The sequence below is a fragment of the Paroedura picta genome, chromosome 3 (genome assembly GCF_049243985.1).
Source record: "Paroedura picta isolate Pp20150507F chromosome 3, Ppicta_v3.0, whole genome shotgun sequence".
Classification (NCBI taxonomy): domain Eukaryota; kingdom Metazoa; phylum Chordata; class Lepidosauria; order Squamata; family Gekkonidae; genus Paroedura; species Paroedura picta.
In genome coordinates, this window is record NC_135371.1 from 7711134 (window position 1) to 7732259 (window position 21126).

At 49.4% G+C, this 21126-nt stretch overlaps 1 protein-coding gene across 1 annotated transcript in view; it reads left to right on the plus strand.

Annotated features, from left to right (window-relative positions):
* LOC143834434 (uncharacterized) overlaps window positions 1-18371 on the plus strand; it is a 29078-nt gene extending 10707 nt beyond the window's left edge. The window contains exons 5-9 of the mRNA XM_077331270.1: window positions 4810-5149; window positions 6195-6827; window positions 7409-7633; window positions 8456-8646; window positions 13054-18371. Coding sequence (XP_077187385.1) covers window positions 4810-5149; window positions 6195-6827; window positions 7409-7633; window positions 8456-8646; window positions 13054-13062 — 1398 coding nt within the window. The 3' untranslated portion in view covers window positions 13063-18371. The remainder of the gene's footprint in view (window positions 1-4809; window positions 5150-6194; window positions 6828-7408; window positions 7634-8455; window positions 8647-13053) is intronic.
* Window positions 18372-21126: the final 2755 nt, after the last annotated feature.

Below are 21126 nucleotides of genomic sequence, written 5' to 3' on the forward strand. Positions count from 1 at the left end.
TAGCACCATAAAACCAGAATCTTTGTAGGTCTCAAAGGTGCTACTGGACTCTCCCACCCAGCAGGCACGCCTCTCATTCTCCGGCCCCAGACGGAGACCTCTGCCCTCCTCCTTCTCCAAGTGCATCTTCTTCTCCTTCGCCCACTTCTCCGATCTCTTTCTCCTGGGGGTCTTCCCTCCTCCCCCCCCCCATCTGCAAGTTCAATTTGGGAGTCCCTCCACCCCCTGATCCGGATCATGGCTAAAAATGCGGAGAAGCCTCAGACCCAGTCCGGAGCCCCGCTCCCCTCCTTCCACCTCAGGGGTAGTCCAACTGCGGCCCTCCAGATGTCCGTGGACTACAATCCCCATGAGCCCCTGCAAGGGGCTCATGGGGATTGTAGTCCATGGACATCTGGAGGGCCGCAGTTGGACTCCCCCTGCTCCACCCCGTCCAAATCCCACTGACCACTCTGCAGCTCCCCCCCCGTGCGCCCGTCCAAAGCCTCCCAGGGGAGCGTCCGCCCGCCCTCCCGGCGGCAGCGGGAGGAGGTGGCAACGGGGCCCTTGCCCTCGGGCGACTCCGGAGCGGAGCTGCGCCTCTTCGCCGGCCGCCAGATGGCTCCGCTTTGCGGCTCCGCCGAGCGCCGGTCCTTTGCGCCGCCTTGCTGGCTGCGGGCTCTCGTCTCCTGCGCGGCCCGGAGGGGCTGAGCTTCCTCGCGCGGAGGATGCCGCAAGATCCGGTGCGCGGCCGCCGGGCCCCGCCGCCGTAGGGGCTCCGCTTGCAGCCGCCGCCCCTTCCCCAGGCCTCTGGCGGCCTCGTGGCCTCCGCACAGCCGCGCGCCGGGAAGGTGAAGCGCCCCGCGGGGACCTTGGCGGCAGGAAGGGGATCTGGGCGGAGGGGCAGGTGGGAAGGGGCTTCCCGAAAGTGGGGAAAGGGAGGAAGGGGGCAGGATCGGGGCCGGTCGGCGTGCAGAGCAGACATGGGGAGGGAGGGGGGGATAGTGCAAGAGCGAGTGTGTGTGTGTGTTTGTATGTAAATCCTGCAGCCAAAATCATCTTTAAAAACACAAAATCAAAAGGAGGTCGTTTTTTTGGAGGGGAGGGGGGGTTAGAAGGTGCTGTTATATTCTAGGGATCCCCCCCCCCATTTTAAAAAGCTGATGTGACAAGCCAGGGCCCAGGAGCACCTAAAGGCGACCCACTTCTCCAGACCCCCTTCGGGCCCACTTCTTAACTTCCGAAAGCTCCTCCCCGCCAGAAACCTTCGTTTGGAAAGTGCTCCTGGACTGTGTCTCTTCTCTGATGCTGCAGACTAACTCCGTGGAGGGGGAATCCATCGCCTTTGGGACCCAAAAACAAACCACAAGGGTTGTTGGTCTCCAAGGTGCTCCTGGACTGGCCCTGATCAGAGACTGGATCGGGTTCAGGGTTTCAGTACTAAGCTTCAGAGCCACTGATGGTCTGGGACCTCTGTGTTTATGGGACTGCCTCTCCCACGATGCTCCCCAAAGAGCCCTAAGAGCCAGTGACCAACACTTCATCAGGATCCCCAACCCCAAAGGAATGACGAGGGCCTCGAACAGTTGTTGTTATATTTTGAGGCCATTTGGTGCTCAGAGATCTTGCACAGGTGTGCAGGCACAGGTAAACAGCCCATTGCTGATGAGCTACCTGCCATCAGAATTGACAGAAAGTCTAGTGGTGACTGACGTTCAAAATATTATGCATTGGGGACTCTTAACAGCCCGGAAAGGCTTCCATGTTCTCCTCACAACAACCCTGTGAGGTAGGTCTGGCCTGAGAGTGTCTGACCCGGCTCTGGGATTCAGAGGATTAGTGCCTTTGAAAGTGGAGGTTCTCCTCAGTCACATTACCACTGATAGTAAGGTTGCCAGCTCTGGGTTGAGAAATATGTGGAGATTTTGGAGATGGAGGCTGAAGTGAGTGGGATTTGGGCAGGAGAGGGTGTTCAGTGTGGTACAAAGCTGCTAGGGCCACCGTCCAAAGCTGCTGTTTCCTCCAGGGGAACTGATCTCTGTTGTCTGGAGACACTTTTGTAATCCCCAGGGAACTCCAGACACTGTCTGGAGGTTGGCCACCCTGACAGACCTCTCCTTCATGAATCTAATCCCCTTGTAAAGCCGTTGATGCCTGTGGGGTTGGGTTTTTTTACTTTGTTTTGTCTGACCTCTCTAGCAAAAGAAATGATGTCTCCCCCTTCACCAGTTTTTATATGTGGCAAAGAATGTTTGTGTAATTGCAAAGAGATTTTATTTGTTTGTTTGTTATTGTATTTATATACCGCCCTCCCCTGAGGCTCAGGGCGGTTTACCTAAAACGCAGAAAACAGTAAATGCAACTCAGCTTTTCACAATAACGTTAACATTAATAACATTAACTATTACAGAGGCAAAAGGGTATAACAAGGCACCTCCTTTCCCATAATCTGTGCTAAAATAATTTTAAAAACTATTTTAAAAACTAAAAAAGAAGGTGTGTAGGTTGGGGGGGAGGAAGAAACCTCTGAAGACCAGGGTGCGGTTTGGGAGGGATATTTTTGAAAACCACCTCTCCCCTTTTTCTCCCTGACAGGTTGGCAAAATGATGTGTGTGTTTCTCATTGGAACGTTCCCTCCCCCTGCGGGAAGAGAGAGGAGTGTGGTGGACACAGCTCAGGTAGAGGACCGACTGGGAGGAATGACAGAATTTGGGGTGGTGGTAGAATATAAAAAGGTAAAGGTATCCCCTGTGCAAGCACCGGGTCATGCCTGACCCTTGGGGTGACGCCCTCCAGCGTTTTCACGGCAGACTCAATACGGGGTGGTTTGCCAGTGCCTTCCCCAGTCATTACCGTTTACCCCCCAGCAAGCTGGGTACTCATTTTACCGACCTCGGAGGGATGTAAGGCTGAGTCTACCTTGAGCCGGCTGCTGGGATTGAACTCCCAGCCTCATGGGCAAAGCTTTCAGACAGCTGCCTTACCACTCTGCGCCACAAGAGGCTCTTGCGCCACAATATAGTGGAGTATAGTGCTGGAGCAACGCCCTTTATTTTGTGCTCTTCTTGTAGGCGCCTCCGTACTCCTTCGAAGAAGTGGCCGTGTATTTCACAGAAGAGGAGTGGGAGCTTCTGGACACGGAGCAGAGAGACCTGTACTGGGATGTTATGCAGGAGAATTACGAAAACGTGGCTTCCCTCGGTAAGGAGCTCGTTCGGTTAGTCATAGCCACGACACCGCTGAGGTCACTAGTAGCACGGAGCTCACGGTGGCTGAGAATACTTGGGGGAGTTCACTCTAGGACGGCCGTTCTCAATGGTTGAGAACCCCCTGAAACATCCGTCAGGCTTTGAGAAACCCCAGAAGTGGCGCAATCATGCAGAACTTGATTAGGAAGAAGAGCTGCGTGCATACCCACCCAGGGCCCCTCCCCTCCTCTTCCCGCCCTGTCCAGACCCCTCATTGGCTGCTTGGGGGTGAGTGGGTGGGTCGACATGACCACATATAGTCGAATCATCCATAAATGTTTTAACCGATTTTTTAAAGATATGGACATTTGATTAACACCCGCCTCTTCGGGAAACCCTAGTTGAGAAAGTCTAAGGAAACTGAATATATTACATTGGCTGCTGACCCCAGGGACTGCAACCCATGGGCCAGCCTATCAAACCTTTCTTTATTTTTTCATTGCATGGCCTAGCTGTTCCGATACCGAAACCTGAGTTGATCTCCCGGCTGGAGCGAGGGGAAGGGCCTTGGATCCCAAATCCACCGGTTTTAGAGGAAAAGAAGCCATGGCTCCTAAATCCGCATGTGTTCGAAGAAAAGAAGCCATGGATCCCAGATCCCTACCCTTTGGAGGAAAAAAAGATCCCTGTAAATCTATGTGAAGGTGAGAGAAGAGTTAGGATGCTTTTTTTTTTTTTTACAAACCTAAGTCCGCGATTGACATTTGGGGGAAACAAATACCTGTAATAACCTTGCACTTTCTTTACAGCCTGGAGAAAAGGAGGTTGAGAGGGGACATGATAGCCCTCTTTAAGTATTTGAAAGGTTGTCACTTGGAGGAGGGCAGGATGCTGTTTCCGTTGGCTGCAGAGGAAAGGACACGCAGTAATGAGTTTAAACTTCAAGTACAACGATATAGGCTAGATATCAGGAAAAAAATTTTCACAGTCAGAGTAGTGCAGCAGTGGAATAGGCTGCCTAAGGAGGTGGTGAGCGCCCCCTCCCTGGAAGTCTTCAAGCAAAGGCTGGATACACACTTTTCTTGGATGCTTTAGGATGCTTAGGGCTGATCCTGCGTTGAGCAGGAGGTTGGACTAGATGGCCTGTATGGCCCCTTCCAACTCTATGATTCTATGAAAATAAAAGTGCTCATGTCATTATTTCCAAAAGACAGAAAGAAAAAGAAACGTTGATTGTTCTTCTTTCCAGACGCTCTCTTAACCCTTTCCCAATTCTGTCCCACAGGGATCCCAGGGAATAACATGTGTCCGGATTCCCCCTGTGTCCCTACAAGTGAGGTTATAGTGAGGGAGATCAAGGAAGAGACCCCTGAACAGGAAATCCCCAAACTATCGGAGCCCCCGTGGACTTTGCTGGGGTCACCCTCCGGGAACGCCGTCTTGAACCCTGAGGCCCGGTGTGGACTGCCAAGGCCCTGGGACGTGCCGCTGGGAAACTCCTGGCGAGAACCCTCCCGCCACCTGAGGGCCGCCACCTCCAAGAGAAGCATGTTCCACGTGGGGCGGAAGAAGCTAATGTGTCCGGAATGCGACCGATGGTTCCACTGCAAATCGGAATTTCTGCTGCACTGGAGGACTCACACGGGGGAGAAACCCTACGAGTGCCTCGCTTGCGGGAAGAGGTTCATCCAGAGCTCCCACTTGAGTGCTCACCGGCGCATCCACACGGGGGAGAAGCCCTACGAATGCCCCAAGTGTGGGCGGAGCTTCAACCGCCGCTCCACCCTGACGGAGCACCTGCGGATCCACACCGGGGAGAAGCCCTACAAATGCCTGGAGTGCGGGGAGAGCTTCCGGTGGAGGCCGTACCTGACCAAGCACCAGAGGGTCCACGTGGGGAACGCAGTGTATAAAGGCCTGGATAACGGAGAGGCCATGTTTGAAAACTCACCCCTGGCGGACCATCTGGGAATCCACCCAGGTGAGCAGGGTCTTTCTTCTGTAGTAATTTCTTCAATTCTTTCTCTCTCTCTCTCTCTCTCTCTTTAACACACACAGACACACACACAAACACAACATTTATGGCCTTCTCTGTTATATCCCCACCACAACCTTGTGAGGTAGGCTAAGCTGAGAGTATCTGACTGGCCCAAAGTTACCCAGCAAGCCCTGTAGCGGAGTAGGTATTCAAACCTGGCTTTCCGAGATCTAATCTGACACTCTCATTAAGTTTCACAACTTCAGTGCCTCTGGCTTATGAAAAGCGACTAAAACATTTGTAGCTTTTTTTGGATGAGAAAAGATTTGTTTGGGGGGGGGGAGAACTGAGATGTACCCATCTGTAAATGGGATGGGAACAGCAGGCAAAGAGAAATGGTCTCTCTTCCTGCTAGAATTTTGGGGAACGAGATTTGGCAGAAAAGGTTCGGGAGAGAAAGAACTTCCAAGTTAGTTTGCGGACCTCTGCCACAAGATCTGGCTGTGGGTATTAGCATGACGTGGCTCTTTAGAAGGGTTAGGCAAATCTGGAACTAAACCAGCCTTTTCCAACCTTTTGACCGTGGACGTACCACTGAAATATTTTCCAGGTACCCGGAAGTGACGTCAGCTGGCCAGGCCTCCCTGCCACACCACACTCAGACGTGAGCAGAGCCTTGGCCAGCAAAGGGTTAAATGGTCGAGGCCCTCCCCTTACCACGGCCCACTGGCCACTTTGGGAGGGGCTGAGTCAACCTGCCCAAATAAGGAGAGAATTAAAAAAAATAAAATTCCTTGCCCCTTTGCTTAGAGCTAGAAAGGGCATGCCCAGGGTGGGAGGTCTGCCATTTTGGGGAAAAAAACCCACACTGTGGTACTATTGAGGGGCCTTCGTGGTACCATATGGTGATTGGGAAACCCCCAAGCTAGACTGATCCATATACCACTGCTTCATATACCACTAGTGTGAAGTAACAAATGCAACTTTTCTGGGCGTATTGGCCAGCCGTTCTCTCTTTCTGTCTCCTTCTGTCCCCACCCCGCCCCAGCAGGCGTTGCCACGGCAGCTGGAAAAACCGAGGTCGGTCTTCAGAATGCTGGGACGGCCAATCAGCAGGGGTCTGGGCGGAACCCGGAGCCTTCCGACGACCAGCGAGATCCGGGGGCTCCGCCTTCGGAACGTCCAATCAAGACCGAGGCGGAGCTGACCCCGGACGGGAACGACGTCACGGACGTCAGCCAGCTGAAGATCGTCCAAGTAGAGAAGAAGCACATGTGCCACGAGTGCGGAAAAGCCTTCCAGTACAAGTTCGAACTGGTGAAGCATCACCGGACCCACACGGGGGAGAAGCCTTTCGAATGCCTGGCCTGCGGGAAGCGTTTTTTCCAGAGCACCCACCTCAACGCCCACTTGCGCATCCACACGGGGGAGAAGCCCTACGAGTGCCCCAAGTGTGGGCGGAGCTTCAACCGCCGCTCCACCCTGACGGAGCACCTGCGGATCCACACGGGCGAGAAGCCCTACAAGTGCCTGCAGTGTGGGGAGAGCTTCCGGTGGAGGCCGTACCTCACCAAGCACCAGAGGGTCCACGTGGGGGACAGCGCCTACAAGGACTTGGACAATGGGGAGAGTCTCTACGACAGCTCTGTTTTTCCCGACCCTCCAGACGGAATCCACCCAGGTGGGGAGAAGTAAAATTCGGTTCTCAGAAGTTGAGCTTGGCACTTTGTAGAATTTGACATTGCATAACAGTGCCGGCTTAGCGAGAAATTTACTTCCTGTGTATCCTGACTCCCTTATGTGGTGCCCACGAAGTGGGTGGGGCTAGGTGGGGATTTTGCCCACCCAGGCTTCTGATTGGCTGCTGGAGATGTGATTGACTGCACAGGTTCTTTAAAATGTTCTCTGGGCAGCAGCTGTCACCACAGCACACAGATCTGCACTATGTGACTGACAGTAAGCAGTGGCAGCCATTTTGTGGCTGGCTCCGCCTCCCTAATCAGCCATTTTGCTCCAAAGGTGTCCACAGGCTCAGAAATGTTGATTATGGTGTAGAAGATTGCTGAGTGACCTTGGGCCAGTCGCCCCTCTCAGCCTAACCTCCCTCACAGGGTTGTTGTGAGGATAAAAAGGAGAGGAGAGTAATTTAGGCCATTTTGAGTCCCTTTTGGGGAGCAAAAGTGGATCCTAAATGAAGTTAACAAATAAAATTCAGCCACCTTCCTATCCTCACTTGATCCTTTTCTGTTTTCACCCTGCCAGACTATCTGGTTTCCACACCTGACATGCTGTCCCATACAGGACCTCAGGGAGAGCCATGGCTACCCAGCAGCCAGAGCGCCAAGGAGAAACAGGGCCTTGGAAGCAGCCGTGAAGCCCAAGGACCGCTGGAGCCATCCCACGGCTCGTCTGAGGAAGAACCAGAGCCATCAGGCTCACCTCAAGGCCTCTCCCCAGAACATGACGACACAGAAGTCAGCGATTCTTGTAAGTCACTAAGGTGAAATTGATGGGCAGTAGATTTCACATTGCCTCCTACCGGATCCTTTAACAGGAGATGCCAAGGATTGAACCTGGGACCTTCTGCAAGCTAAGCAGGGGTTTTGCCAGTGAGCCACAGCCCCTCCGCAATCTCTCCCGGGTTTGGAGAACTTCCCACGATAGCTGCGGCTATCCCTGTTGGATGGATTATCCCAACCACGCAGAGAGGCTAGATCTTGGCTCTTGGGTATCATAAGTATTCGTTGGTCAGAATATTGATGATATCTATTCCACTTAATATTTCTGGTAAGGCCTTGGAGGAGGAGCTGGTCTCATGGCTTAAGTGCCACTCAGCACTTAACAACCTCTCAGGGTGGCTGTCCCGCCCCTGAGTGCCTCCTCCTCCAACCGGCTTGCCTGTCTGTCCAGCCACCAGCCAATCGCCTTCCATCTCCCAGTCTTGGCCACCCCCTCCTCCTTCCACTTCCACCGAGGCTCGGAGGCTGCAGATCCCTGCTGGGTGAGAGCTGCCCCTGCTGGTGAGTTCCCCAACAGCTGCCTGCAGCCTTTCCAGGCCCTGGGGGAAGGGAAAGGCTGTCTGCAGAGTTCATTCCTTCCACATCCCAATCTAGCACCCATTGTATTCCTGAATGCAATGGGCTTGGCCCCTAGTTTTACATAATATCGATGTATGAGTTTGACTCAGTGAATAGATTGATCAAATCTGCCCAAACGTGGGTGGCGGATTGGGGTGCAGAAGGATATCCAGTCAGGAAAGGCTGTCTGCCACTACCCCAACGGTCTCCTCTGACTTCTGCTCTTGACTAGGTGATGCCACAGCAACTCATCACCCGGGAGAAAATCCTCGGCCCCGGAACCCTGAGCTAGAACAACTCAACCATGGTTTACCGGGCAGACCGCGAGGGGATTCGCCCCCAAAGCCCAGGCTCACCCCTGAAAGCGGACTTGGATCGCTGGAACCAGCAGCCAAGGAACTGGGTGGATCTGTTCAGTGTGGGGTAGGTTTTTTACGAAGGTTGCTACCGGGTATCAGCTCTTGTTGAAAAGAAAGCATCTTCCAAGTCATTACCGCCGCCGGAGACTTGGGGGCCAAAAGTGGAGGGCTGAGTCTTCGTGGAGCTGTGGATTTAAGTTCGCGCCGGCATAGTCAGCCTCTTTATTGACTTCACAGCGTGACACTGAAAGAGGAGTGATAATACAGGACTTAATACGCCTCCACGCAGTACCCGCAAATCGTCTGTGTATAAATTTTATAAAGTTTAGTCTCTTTATTTTTAAATTTTTAGGCCGCCACTCTCGACAGCAGCTGTCTCGTGGCGGTTTACAAATATAAAATCAATAATTACACCACAATATGAAGAAAATATGAAGGATCGCTGCCTTGTTGTGGCAAGGGGGCTTGCGTAGTTCAGTGAAGCTATGAGCTATGCCGTGCAGGGCCACCCAAGACGGACAGGTCATAGCTGAGAGCTCTGACAAAAGGTGATCCACTGGAGAAGGCAATGGCAAACCACTCCAGTATCTTTGCCATGAAAACTCTATGGACAGTTCCAATAGGCATAACGATATGACGCTGGAAGATGAGCCCCTCAGGTCGGAAGGTGTCCAATATGCTACTGGGGATGAGCAGACGGCTAGTACGAGTAGCGCCAGAATGAATGAAGCGGCTGGGCCAAAGCCGAAAGGACGCTCAGTTGTGGAAGTAACTGGTAGTGAAAAGACAGTCCGATGCTGTAAAGATTTTTATTCCATAGGAACCTGGAACGTCAGATCCATGAATCAAGGCAAGCTGGACATGGTTAAACAAGAAATGAGAAGACTGAACATCGACATTTTAGGAATCAGTGAACTAAAATGGACAGGAATGGGTGAATTTAATTCAGATGACCATCAGGTATACTACTGTGGACAAGAATCTCGCAGAAGAAATGGAGTAGCATTCATAATCAATAAGAGAGTAGGAAAAGCAGTCTTGGGATACAATCCCCAAAATGACAGAATGATCTCAGTTCGAATCCAAGGCAAACCATTCAACATCACAGTGATCCAGGTCTACGCCCCAACCACTGCTGCTGAAGAGGATGAAGTTGATCAGTTCTATGAAGCCCTACAACACCTTCTAGAAGCAACGCCCAAAAATGATGTGCTTATCATCATGGGGGATTGGAATGCTAAAGTAGGAAGCCAAAAGATAACCGGGATAACAGGCAAGTTTGGCCTTGGAGTACAAAATGAAGCAGGGCACAGGCTGGTAGAATTTTGTCAAGAGAATACAATGGTCATAGCAAACACTCTTTTCCAGCAACCCAAGAGACGACTCTACACATGGACATCACCAGACGGTCAACACAGAAATCAGATTGACTATGTGCTCTGCAGCCAAAGATGGAAAAGTTCTATCCAGTCAATAAAAACAAGACCAGGAGCTGATTGTGGTTCAGATCATGAGCTTCTTGTTGCAAAATTTAGGCTTAAATTGAAGAAAGTAGGGAAAAGCACTAGGCCACTCAGGTATGAACTAAATCATATCCCTGACGAATACACAGTGGAGGTGACAAATAGATTTAAGGAATTAGATCTGATAGACAGAGTGCCTGAAGAACTATGGACGGAGGTTCGCAACATTGTACAACAGGTAGCAACTAAAACCATCCCAAAGAAAAAGAAATGCAAGAAATCAAAATGGCTGTCTGAGGAAGCTTTACAAATAGCTAAGGAGAGAAGGGAAGTGAAAGGCAAGGGAGAAAGAGAAAGATACACCCAATTGAATGCAGAATTCCAGAGAAAAGCTAGAAGAGATAAGAATGCCTTCTTAAATGAACAGTGCAAACAAATAGAAGAAAACAATAGAATCGGGAGGACCAGAGATCTTTTCAAGAAAATTGGAGATATGAAGAGAACGTTTCATGCAAAGATGGGTATGATAAGGGACCAAAATGGTAGGGACCTTACAGAAGCAGAAGAGATCAAACAAAGGTGGCAAAATTATACAGAAGAACTATACAAGAGCGAGCTTAACATCCCTGATGACCACAATGGGGTAGTTACTGACCTGGAGCCAGACATCCTGGAATGTGAAGTCAAATGGGCCTTAGGAAGTCTGAGCAACAATAAAGCTAGTGGTAGTGACAGCATTCCAGTTGAACTATTCAAAATCTTAAAGGACGATGGAGTAAAAGTGCTACACTCAATATGCCAGCAAATTTGGAAAACTCAACAATGGCCACAGGATTGGAAAAGGTCAGTTTACATTCCAATCCCAAAGAAGGGCAATGCCAAAGAATGTTCAAACTACCGCACCATCGCACTAATTTCTCATGCTAGCAAAGTTATGCTCAAAATCCTACAAGCTAGGCTCCAGCAATATGTGGACCGAGAACTTCCAGAAGTACAGGCAGGATTTCGAAGAGGCAGAGGAACTAGAGATCAAATTGCCAACATACGCTGGATCATGGAGAAAGCTAGGGAGTACCAGAAGAACGTCTACTTCTGCTTCATTGACTATGCTAAAGCCTTTGATTGTGTGGAGCACAACAAATTGTGGCAAGTTCTTAAAGAGATGGGAATACCAGAGCATCTTATTTGTCTCTTGAGAAATTTATATGCAGGTCAAGAAGCAACAGTGAGAACTGAACATGGAATCACTGACTGGTTCAAAATTGAGAAAGGAGTTCGGCAAGGCTGTATACTGTCACCTTGCCTATTTAACTTGTATGCAGAGCATATCATGAGAAATGAGGGATTAGAGGAGTCACAAATTGGGATCAAGATTGCAGGGAGAAATATCAACAACCTCAGATATGCAGATGATACCACTCTAATGGCAGAAAGTGAAGAGGAACTAAAGAGCCTGTTGATGCGGGTGAAGGAGGAGAGTGCTAAAGTTGGCTTGAAACTCAACATCAAGAAAACAAAGATCATGGCATCCGGCCCTCTCAATTCCTGGCAAATAGATGGGGAAGAAATGGAGATAGTGACAGATTTTATTTTCCTGGGCTCCAAGATCACTGCAGATGGGGACTGCAGCAAAGAAATTAAAAGACGCTTGCTCCTGGGGAGGAAAGCTATGGCAAATCTAGACAGCATCCTAAAAAGCAGAGACATCACCCTGCCAACAAAAGTGCGTTTAGTCAAGGCTATGGTCTTCCCAGTTGCAATGTATGGCTGCGAAAGTTGGACCATAAGGAAGGCCGAGCGTCAAAGAATTGAGGCTTTTGAACTCTGGTGCTGGAGAAGACTCTTGCGAGTCCCTTGGACTGCAAGGCGAACAAACCAGTCAGTCCTAGAGGAGATCAGCCCTGACTGCTCCTTAGAAGGCCAGATCCTGAAGATGAAACTCAAATATTTTGGCCACCTCATGAGAAGGAAGGACTCCCTGGAGAAGAGCCTAATGCTGGGAGAGATCGAGGGCAAAAGAAGAAGGGGACGACAGAGAATGAGGTGGATGGATGGAGTCACTGAAGCAGTAGGTGCAAACTTAAATGGACTCCGGGGAATGGTAGAGGACAGGAAGGCCTGGAGGATCATTGTCCATGGGGTCGCGATGGGTCGGACACGACTTCGCACATAACAACAACAAATGAAGAAAACAATATGAAATGCATAAACCCCTGTACAAATAGATAGAAAGATGGCGGCCTAATCAGCTTCTTAACCCTCCCAGCACTGCTGTAAAAGCCCTTGATGTACCTGGGCTTTTCCAAGAAGGTGTCCCAGCCAGATTCAAGATCCCCTGTGAGCTTCGTAAGGCGCCTTCAGGCAACACCTGAGGAATTTTCCTATGCAGGTTCCAGGGAAGAATAAGTCCATTGGCCAGAGTTCCCAAACAGGCAGGAGGATTGAGGGATGGTAGGGAGTGGGAAATGTCCAGCTTGGTGTAGTGGTTAACAGCAGTCTAATCTGGAGACCCTCTTCTTCTCTGAGGACCCCTCATCTTGCCAAAGTATAACACAGGTTAAAATATTCAACAGAATGTCCCATCAGGTTGAACCAAGGAAGCTTCTAGAATCATAGAGTTGGAAGTGACCTCTTGGGTCATCTAGTCCAACCCCTAGGACTACGCAGGACACCCACAAATCTATCGCTCATCCACTGTAACCTGCCACCCCCTTGAGCCTTCACAGAATCAGCCTCTCCGTCAGATGGCTATCCAGCTTCTTCTTTAAAATCTCCAAAGATGGAGAACCCACCATCTCCTGAGGAAGCCTGTTCCAGTGAGAAACCGTTCTAACTTCCAGGAACTTCTTCCGGAGGTTTAGACGGAATTTCTTTTGAATTAATTAATTAATTTGAATTTTCTTTCAGCCAAATCCTTCTTGCTCTCTCATTCTTGTTGGCAAATGCCCACTGTCCTAAGCTTTCTTTGTTTTTCCCTCCTTTCCCCCCCCCCTTACCCCCTTCTCCAGACAACCTAAAATGAAGTTCCAGCTTTGTTCTTGAATCCACTGGACCCTGCATTTTGAGGACGGTGTGCCCCACCTGAGCGCTTAGTCCCGATAGAAATAAAGAAAACCTTCAGAGTTCGCCTCACAAGCCACTGCTGTCGTGGGGGAAAGATTTGAAAAACGCTAAACGGTGTTCTCACTCCTTTGCCGGTATTAGTGGCGAACCCCCATCTGACCTGTATGACTCACAGGGGGGGAAAGAAGGTTCCTTAGCTATAAATATTAACATTTGAAGGACCCCGTTTATTTTTTTAAGATGGTTTGTAGCGATTCACGTGCATGTCACCCAGGAATATGCTAATATTATCACCAGAGATCCGAGAAAGTTGTTATTACTTTTAAGGAGAATTCCTGAGAGAGATGGGGGGCTTAGATTTTGTGGAAGTGCCGAACATTTCAGGCGATGTGTATTTCGCTGTTTCACAAGGTGGATCACGCAGGCAAAGAAGCTGAGAGAAGTCAGTTTCTTGAGGAACTTGGGCATATCAGGTTTCTAGCCCTCAAGGATGCAAGGATATCTGAGAAGCCAGTGAACTGAGAGCTGGAAACTGGGGCCTGGAGTCGCTGTCTGCTTCAGGTCAGGAAGCAGGAAAAGCCAAGTAAATTATGCAAGTGAACAAATAGCTGAACATTCGTTAAAGTTGCAGACTGTGGTGGGGGCAGGATCACCCCCTCCCCTGGGGAGAGTCTTGTGTAAAGTGCTGCTGGGTAATCACGGTGGCCAGTTTGGTCCAATTCTGTGTGTGTTCCCGTGACTGCGAAGGAAAGCCCAGCAAGGAATTCTGAGAGGTTGTGACAGCTTTCAGCTGCCTTGTGGAGAGGCAAGGCACAATTTGGGTTACTTTGCTGTATAATTTTGGCATATTTAAGGGGGGGGAATGGGAGGCGGGATTCCAATGGACTTGAAAGAGGTTCAGATCAACTTCTTGAAAGTCTTTTCCCAGGCTGGGACTGATTTCTCAACTGCTGCCTTGAATTACTTCACATTTCTCATTGGGTGTTTTTCTTCCCCCTCTCCTGTTTTTGCTGACAAAGACTTGATTCTTGTGTTTGTGATTCCCACAGGAAATTTTGCCTGCTGTGCAGCCCTGTTTTTCCATGGCACCGTTTAGAGCAGGGGTAGTCAAACTGCGGCCCTCCAGATGTCCATGGGCTACAATTCCCAGGAGCCCCCTGCCAGCGAATGCTGGCAGGGGGGCTTCTGGGAATTGTAGTCCATGGACATCTGGAGGGCCGCAGTTTGACTACCCCTGGTTTAGAGCCCTTTTACATCCCTGTATGGCAAGAACGGAGTCCTGCCAACCGCTCTCCAAAGCACCATGCCTCTCAGCCCTTGCCGCTTGCAGGGCACGTTTGGCAGACGTGCTTGCCACACAGAAGCGATGCCAAAAGTCACGCTACGGTGACATTTACCTTGTCGGAAACAAACGCAAGAACCACGCCCGAGGTACTTTGCAATGGTAAGACAAAGCAAAATAGTAGAAAAGGCAAGAGTCCGGTAGCAACTTAAAGGCTAACACAATTTGTTGCAGGGGGAGGAGCCTTTGTGATCTGAAGAGGTGAGCAGTGATCCCCAAACGCTCCTCCCCTGCCACAAATGTTCGTCTTTAAGGTGCTCCTGGACTCTTGCTCTTTCTTACTGCTACAGACAGATTAATGCAGTTGCCCATCTAAAGCAAACTAGGTTTGCAAACTAACAATGCAGAATATAAGCCAGCAGCCATTGTGATGAGCAGCTGTTTTTCTTTTATTCCCTTTCCCCCTTTTGTTACTCACCTTTGTGCATTGGTGTGTGTGAGTGTGTGTGCGCGCGTGTGTGTGCATTCATGTGTCCTGATTTGAAAACTGGTTTAGCGTAAGTAACATAGGTAAAGGTGAAGGTATCCCCTGTGCAAGTCATGTCTGACCCTTGGGGTGACGCCCTCTGGCGTTTTCATGGCAGACTCAATATGGGGTGGTTTGCCAGTACCTTCCCCAGTCATTACCGTTTACCCCCCAGCAAGCTGGGTACTCATTTTACTGACCTCGGAAGGATGGAAGGCTGAGTCAACCTTGAGCCGGCTGCTGGGACTGAACTCCCAGCCTCATGGGCAAAGTAACATAGCAGCCCATATTTGGGGTCGGGGGGAGGTAGATTGCGTGAGTTGGATTCCGTGACTGGACAAAAGAAGCTGGGCATATAGATTGTCCATTGTTTGACAGTTTTAACCCCCCGCCTTTTTTTTTTTTTGTATTGAAATGTTCTTTTAAATACTACTTTTAGCTCCTTCGATTTCAAAGCCTCGTTTATATAGTTTGACATTCAAACGTACGATGGAAAAGAGAACCGCGGTTTGAGACAAGAAAAATGTCCCATGAAGTGGGGCGAAACATTCATTTTCAGTGGTTTTCTGCCTCTAACTGTGGCAGTTCCCTCTAGGAGCCCTTGATGTGGCATGGATGGCAATAGTCATGGTAGTGATATCAGGGCTCTCTCAGCCTCACCCACCCCACAGGGTGTCTGTTGTGGGGAGAGGAAAGGGAAGGTGATTGTAAGCCGCTTTGAGCCTCCTTTGGGTAGGGAAAAGCAGCATATAAGAACCAACTCTTCTTCTTCTTCTTCTTCTTCTTCTTCTTCTAGTTAAAAGGGAACCGCCATGTTTGAAGGCAGCGCCCCCCTCATTTTTAGGCAAACCCAACAAGCCTTCTATTTGAAGGCCGATTAGAGAGGTAGGTGTTTTCCACACGGGCCCTCCGACATCCAAAACGTAGAACTTTTGCTCGATTCTTGGTTGATTCGTTAAGAGTTCAAATATCAAACATGTTAGATTTGCAAAAACAGACTATCTAGGAAGAATATATGAGAAAACTGAGCCGCTGAAGAAAAAATATTATTTTGAAAACGAGGATGTTATCTGGAACTTGTTCGGGCTCTGATTCCTTAGAGGAGACTCTGGTGGCCCTCAGGGAGGTATCCCCAAAGCTCCTTGAAGACATAAATGGGAAGAGGCAGGGAGGGTGTAGTCAAAAGGCAGGCTTGCCAGAGTGACTGGCAGAAATTGTGCACCACCAACTGATTTGTCACACTCTGTGAATCGTCGCTAACTCACTGGCGGTCTTTACGCAGCGGCTGGACAGACAACTTAGCCTGGATGCTTGAGGCTGATCCTGCATTGAGCAGGGAGTTGGACTTAGATGGCCTGTCTGGCCCTTTCCCACTCTAGGACTCTATGACTCTAAAGCAATACTGTCCAACCATCTTTCTCTTGGTCAGCTGAGCCATTCTGGGGAGAGGGATCCCACGCCAGGCCTAGGCAGCTTCTGGCCTGCCATGTGCTAGGCAGCTGAAGAACAGGAAGCAGTAGCTCAGCCGGAGGCGAGGAGGAGCAAATCCAGCCGTAAATGCATCTAATCCAGTACTGTAAATTCTGATTGGCAGGAGGGCTCGGGACAACTTTTCCCGACACCTGGGTTTGAACCAGTAACCTTCTGTCTACGGAGCAGGCGTTCTACTACTGAGTGAGGGGGTCTCGCCAAAGCAATAAGTCCTCTTCACGGGACATACAAATCTGCCTCGTACCAGGTCAGGCAGTCTAGCTCAGGGCTTTTCCACACCTTCAATTTGCTCCTGATTTTCCCGGCAGTCGAGCGACGAACATTAGAATCGCTTTGGGCACGTCTTCCCTCCCTGTGCATCTTCATGAGTGGTTTTTATAAAATAAAATTCATAAAACCAATTGTCTTCAGGGCGCGGCGAAGGCCAGCTGAGTGGTTTGAAGATAACCCAACAGGCCAGTCGGTGAGAAGTGGGTGGGAGTGGGCAGGGCAAAATGGACAAAAACATTGAGCACAAGGAAAAAGGTGACTCTGGTTGCCAGGTTTGATTCCCCACTTTTCCACATCTAGCCAGCTGGATGACCTTGGGCTAGTCACAGTTCGAGCTCTCTCAGCCCCACCTCCCTCACAGGGTGTCTGTTGTGGGGAGAGGAAGGGAAGGCGACTGTAAGCCGCTTTGAGACTCCTTCGGGTAGAGAAACGTGGCATATAAGAACCAACTCTTCTTCTTCAGTAATCTCAGAGCTCTCTCAGCCTCACCTCCCTCACAGGGTGTCTGTTGTGGGGAGAGGAAGGGAAGGCGAAGGTGAGCTGCTGGTAGTAAAAAGTGGGATACAGAAATTATAAGAAGAAAAGATGGGAGTCAAACTGGTCTCAAAAGAACTAGGGGAGGGAAATGGGGGGAAACAAATTGAAAACTAAAGGCAATGTGGGGCCAGAACCAATGACAAATCCTGTGTGGCAAAGAGAGAGAAGACATTTCCCGGGTTAGCTTCATGGATCATAAGTTGTGAAGGCTTGATTGGTTAACTGATGTGCGATTGTGAATCAGTTTTGTCCCCAATGAGATTCAAATGCACTAACCATTCTCTGAATTGCATACAGAGCTGCTCTTTTTCGTTTTTGTTAGTTTAAAGGATTTTAGCTGCATTTAAAAGGGGTTTCTTTTAGAGGGTGGATACATACACAGGACTAACCATTCCAAAAGAATGCTTTTTTGTTGTTGGGGGGGAGGGAAATCCCTTCAAACTTTAAAAAGTAGCAATAGGACTAACGGCCGTCTATAATTTCTCTTGGATTTATAGTGGAGCTTTTAAAAGTGTACACTGCCTTGCCTGATGTTATATTATCAAGGAAAAGAATGTGGCACTTTAAGAGGCTTACGAGGGGTGTTGCTGATTTCTGATCTGGCCCTCGTTGAAAGCACTAGTCCCTCATAAATGGGAATGGATATTTATATTGAGTAGAATTGTTTTTCCTGGAAGGTACTATTTCAGGAAGCACGTGGAGCGTCGTGTGATCAAATCCCCCCCCCTCAATCTACACAAATCTTCCTGTAACTAGAAAACTAGCTTGGCAGGGAGTTCTAGCTTAACCTTTGTATGCTGTGTTTCTCCAGTCGGGGAATTTTTGTTCTCGTCAAAACGTTCTTTTCCCATCCCCCATCTGAAACCTGAAACAGTACATTCTAGGAAATGCTCAATTCTGCCGCGTGTATCATATGCCCCGTTAAAATCAGGGCCTACATTAATTGTGCCTCAATTAAGTGAGTTTGATTCCAGTGGGTCGGGAGCCACGTCGTTCGTCCCTGTTTCCACGCTAAACCAGGGGCCCCGTGCATCTGGATGATGTGATATCTGCCTTCCCCCTTTAAGATTTGATTCGCTTTTCTTTCAGTGTCTCTTTTTAAAATGTCTCCACTTCCCTTTTCCCTGTTATTTTCTTTTTAACAAATAAAATATACAGAGCCAGCGGTGTGGCTTCCGCGGACCTTTCTGTCCGAGCGCCTCAGACACTGTAGTGTTGTCTCACAGCCAAAACAGAGCAGGCCTACTCATGCCTCAGATTATGAGGGTACTCGCCTGGGGGTATGATCCTTTCACCCTAGATGAACAGGCACGTGGTCAACTGATACTGGGAAGTTTGTGCTGCTTATCCATTGTATCATTGTGGCACTATTGGTTTAATGCAAGGGTGGTCAACCTGTGGTCCTCCAGATGTTCATGGAGTACAATCCCCCTGTTTCTAAAACGGGGATTTATTATGAGTAACCATTTTTGAAATGCGTGTGGTAGCAAGAAAATGCACGAAGGGAATTCATCTGCTTGTCTCTGCAGAGGCAGCAACTGGGTTATGTAATAATTCCCTGGGGAGGCAGAATTCAGCTTCCAGCTGCTTTCTGAGCTCACGAAGCTGGCTATTGCTTTAGATTACTCCATTTTCTATTGGCTGCCCCACACAGCACATTGGAGGCCTCCAACATCAGGTGAACACCAAGGCCAGGTCTTCTTGGTCTGGGTGCCAAAAGGATGGAATCCCCACCCCACAAGGCTAGGATGCCAAGGTGTACTCTTTTTCAGAGGACATTCCTCTTTTGGAGGGGCCTTTCCAGGGTAGCCTGTTCTCTTCAGGTCTCAGAAACTAAGTAGGGTTGCTAAATAGAACCAGATAACAAACCACAATTTCTTGCTTTGAAAACCTTGCAACGTCGCCATTAGTCTGTGTTTTGATGGCACTTTACCAGAGCTGGCCAAAACTGACTCTCCAGATGTCCATGGTCTACCTGAGCCCCTGCGCCATGTTGGCAGAGGCTCATGGTAAGTGTAGTCCATGGACATCTAGAGCACTTGTTTAGCCACCCCTCCCATAGACCGTAAAGGTAAAGGTATCCCCTGTGCAAGCACCGAGTCATGTCTGACCCTTGGGGTGACGCCCTCCGGTGTTTTCATGGCAGACTCAAGTCAACCTTGAGCCGGCTGCTGGGATTGAACTCCCAGCCTCATGGGCAGAGCTTTCAGACTGCATGTCTGCTGCCTTACCACTCTGCGCCACAAGAGGCTCTTTCCCATAGACCATAGCTGTTTTTAATCTTAATGTGCACTAAATAATAAATATTTGTATTCTAATTTTAATACTTTTTGGACTGAAGAAGCAGAACAAAGTTTGAGCCCAATTACACACTTATTATTATTATTATTATTATTATTATTATTATTATTATTATTATTATTATTATTATTAAATATATAATCTTTTGTGTGCATGCACACCATATCAAGCAAGAGCCTCTTGTGGCGCAGAGTGGTAAGGCAGCCGCCTGAAAGCTTTGCCCATGAGGTTGGGAGTTCGATCCCAGCAGCCGGCTCAAGGTTGACTCAGCCTTCCATCCTTCCGAGGTCGGTAAAATGAGTACCCAGCTTGCTGGGGGGTAAACGGTCATGACTGGGGAAGGCACTGGCAAACCACCCCGTATTGAGTCTGCCATGAAAACGCTGGAGGGCGTCACCCCAAGGGCCAGACATGACTCGGTGCTTGCACAAGGGGATACCTTTACCTTTACCTTTACACCATATCTGAGATAGTGTGTGTTCACAAGAAATCTTATACCTTAAACAAAACTTTTTTTGTTGTAAAAGTGTCACCGGACTCAAAACTTGGTTACGGAGACAGCAGGATACTAGAGAGAGATTAGGAGCAGCATAACCAATCGGACCATCTTATCTCATGAAAACCTGCCTGAAAACTATGGCTGCTTTCTGCACATGAAGCCACCTTATACCAAATCAGACCACTGGTCCATTAAGGTCTGTATGGGCAACTCATACTGACAGCTGGTCATTCATGCCACCTCCTCCCTGGTCCTTTTAACTGGAGACGCTGGGGATTGAACCTGAGACCTTCGGCATGCCAAGCAGATGCTCTGCCACTGAGCCACAAGTCTTGGAGCCACCTCCCCTGAGTCAGAAGGGGGAGAACAGGGACACAGCCCTGAAGAAAACCCAGCTCAGTTACAGAATAGAAAAAAGACAGCCAGACCTGGAGGAGCAAACAGCAAAGGCCTTCTTGGGGGGCAACAGCCTCCTTGAGAGAAGCTTTCTCGGGAGCAGAAAAACAAGGGACTTGGGGGGGTTAGTTGGCTGCAGCTATAAAGGAGCAGAGGCAGCCTGGGTTGGAGCTGCTGCCGACTAGAGAAGACCAAACTTCCTGGCAATCCGGAGAGCAACATTCCAGGCCCTGAAGAAACTTTTGTTTCCTGATCCGGGCAAGCCACCTTCCCCCTGGAGACCAGGTGCAGCGGCCACGGTAGGAACTTGCAAGGCTGGGAGAAGTCAGGCTGAGAAAGCAGCCCGCAGCCCCCCCCATCTGTGAAGGGATGAGAGTGGACGTGAGGAAAGATGAAATGGCTGGATGCCAGGAGGCAGTTAAGCCCTGCAATGGACATGGGGAAGGAGCCAAGTAATTGGAGTGTAGCTGAGATATTTCTGGTATGTCAACTCATCTTTGATACCATGGCAAAATGGCGGCCCCCTTGGGGGGGGGCAGCCAGGGAGACAGTTTCATTGTTTTGAAATAAAGCAAGAAACTATTGCAGAATGACCCCCCACTTTTTTTTAATGCAGCATTCTGATTTCCGAAACCAAAAAAGGTTCACCTAGAGGATTTCTGCTAGATTTTTGGGTAACCATTTTCCTGCATGTAGGTGTTTTCTTTCTTTCTTTC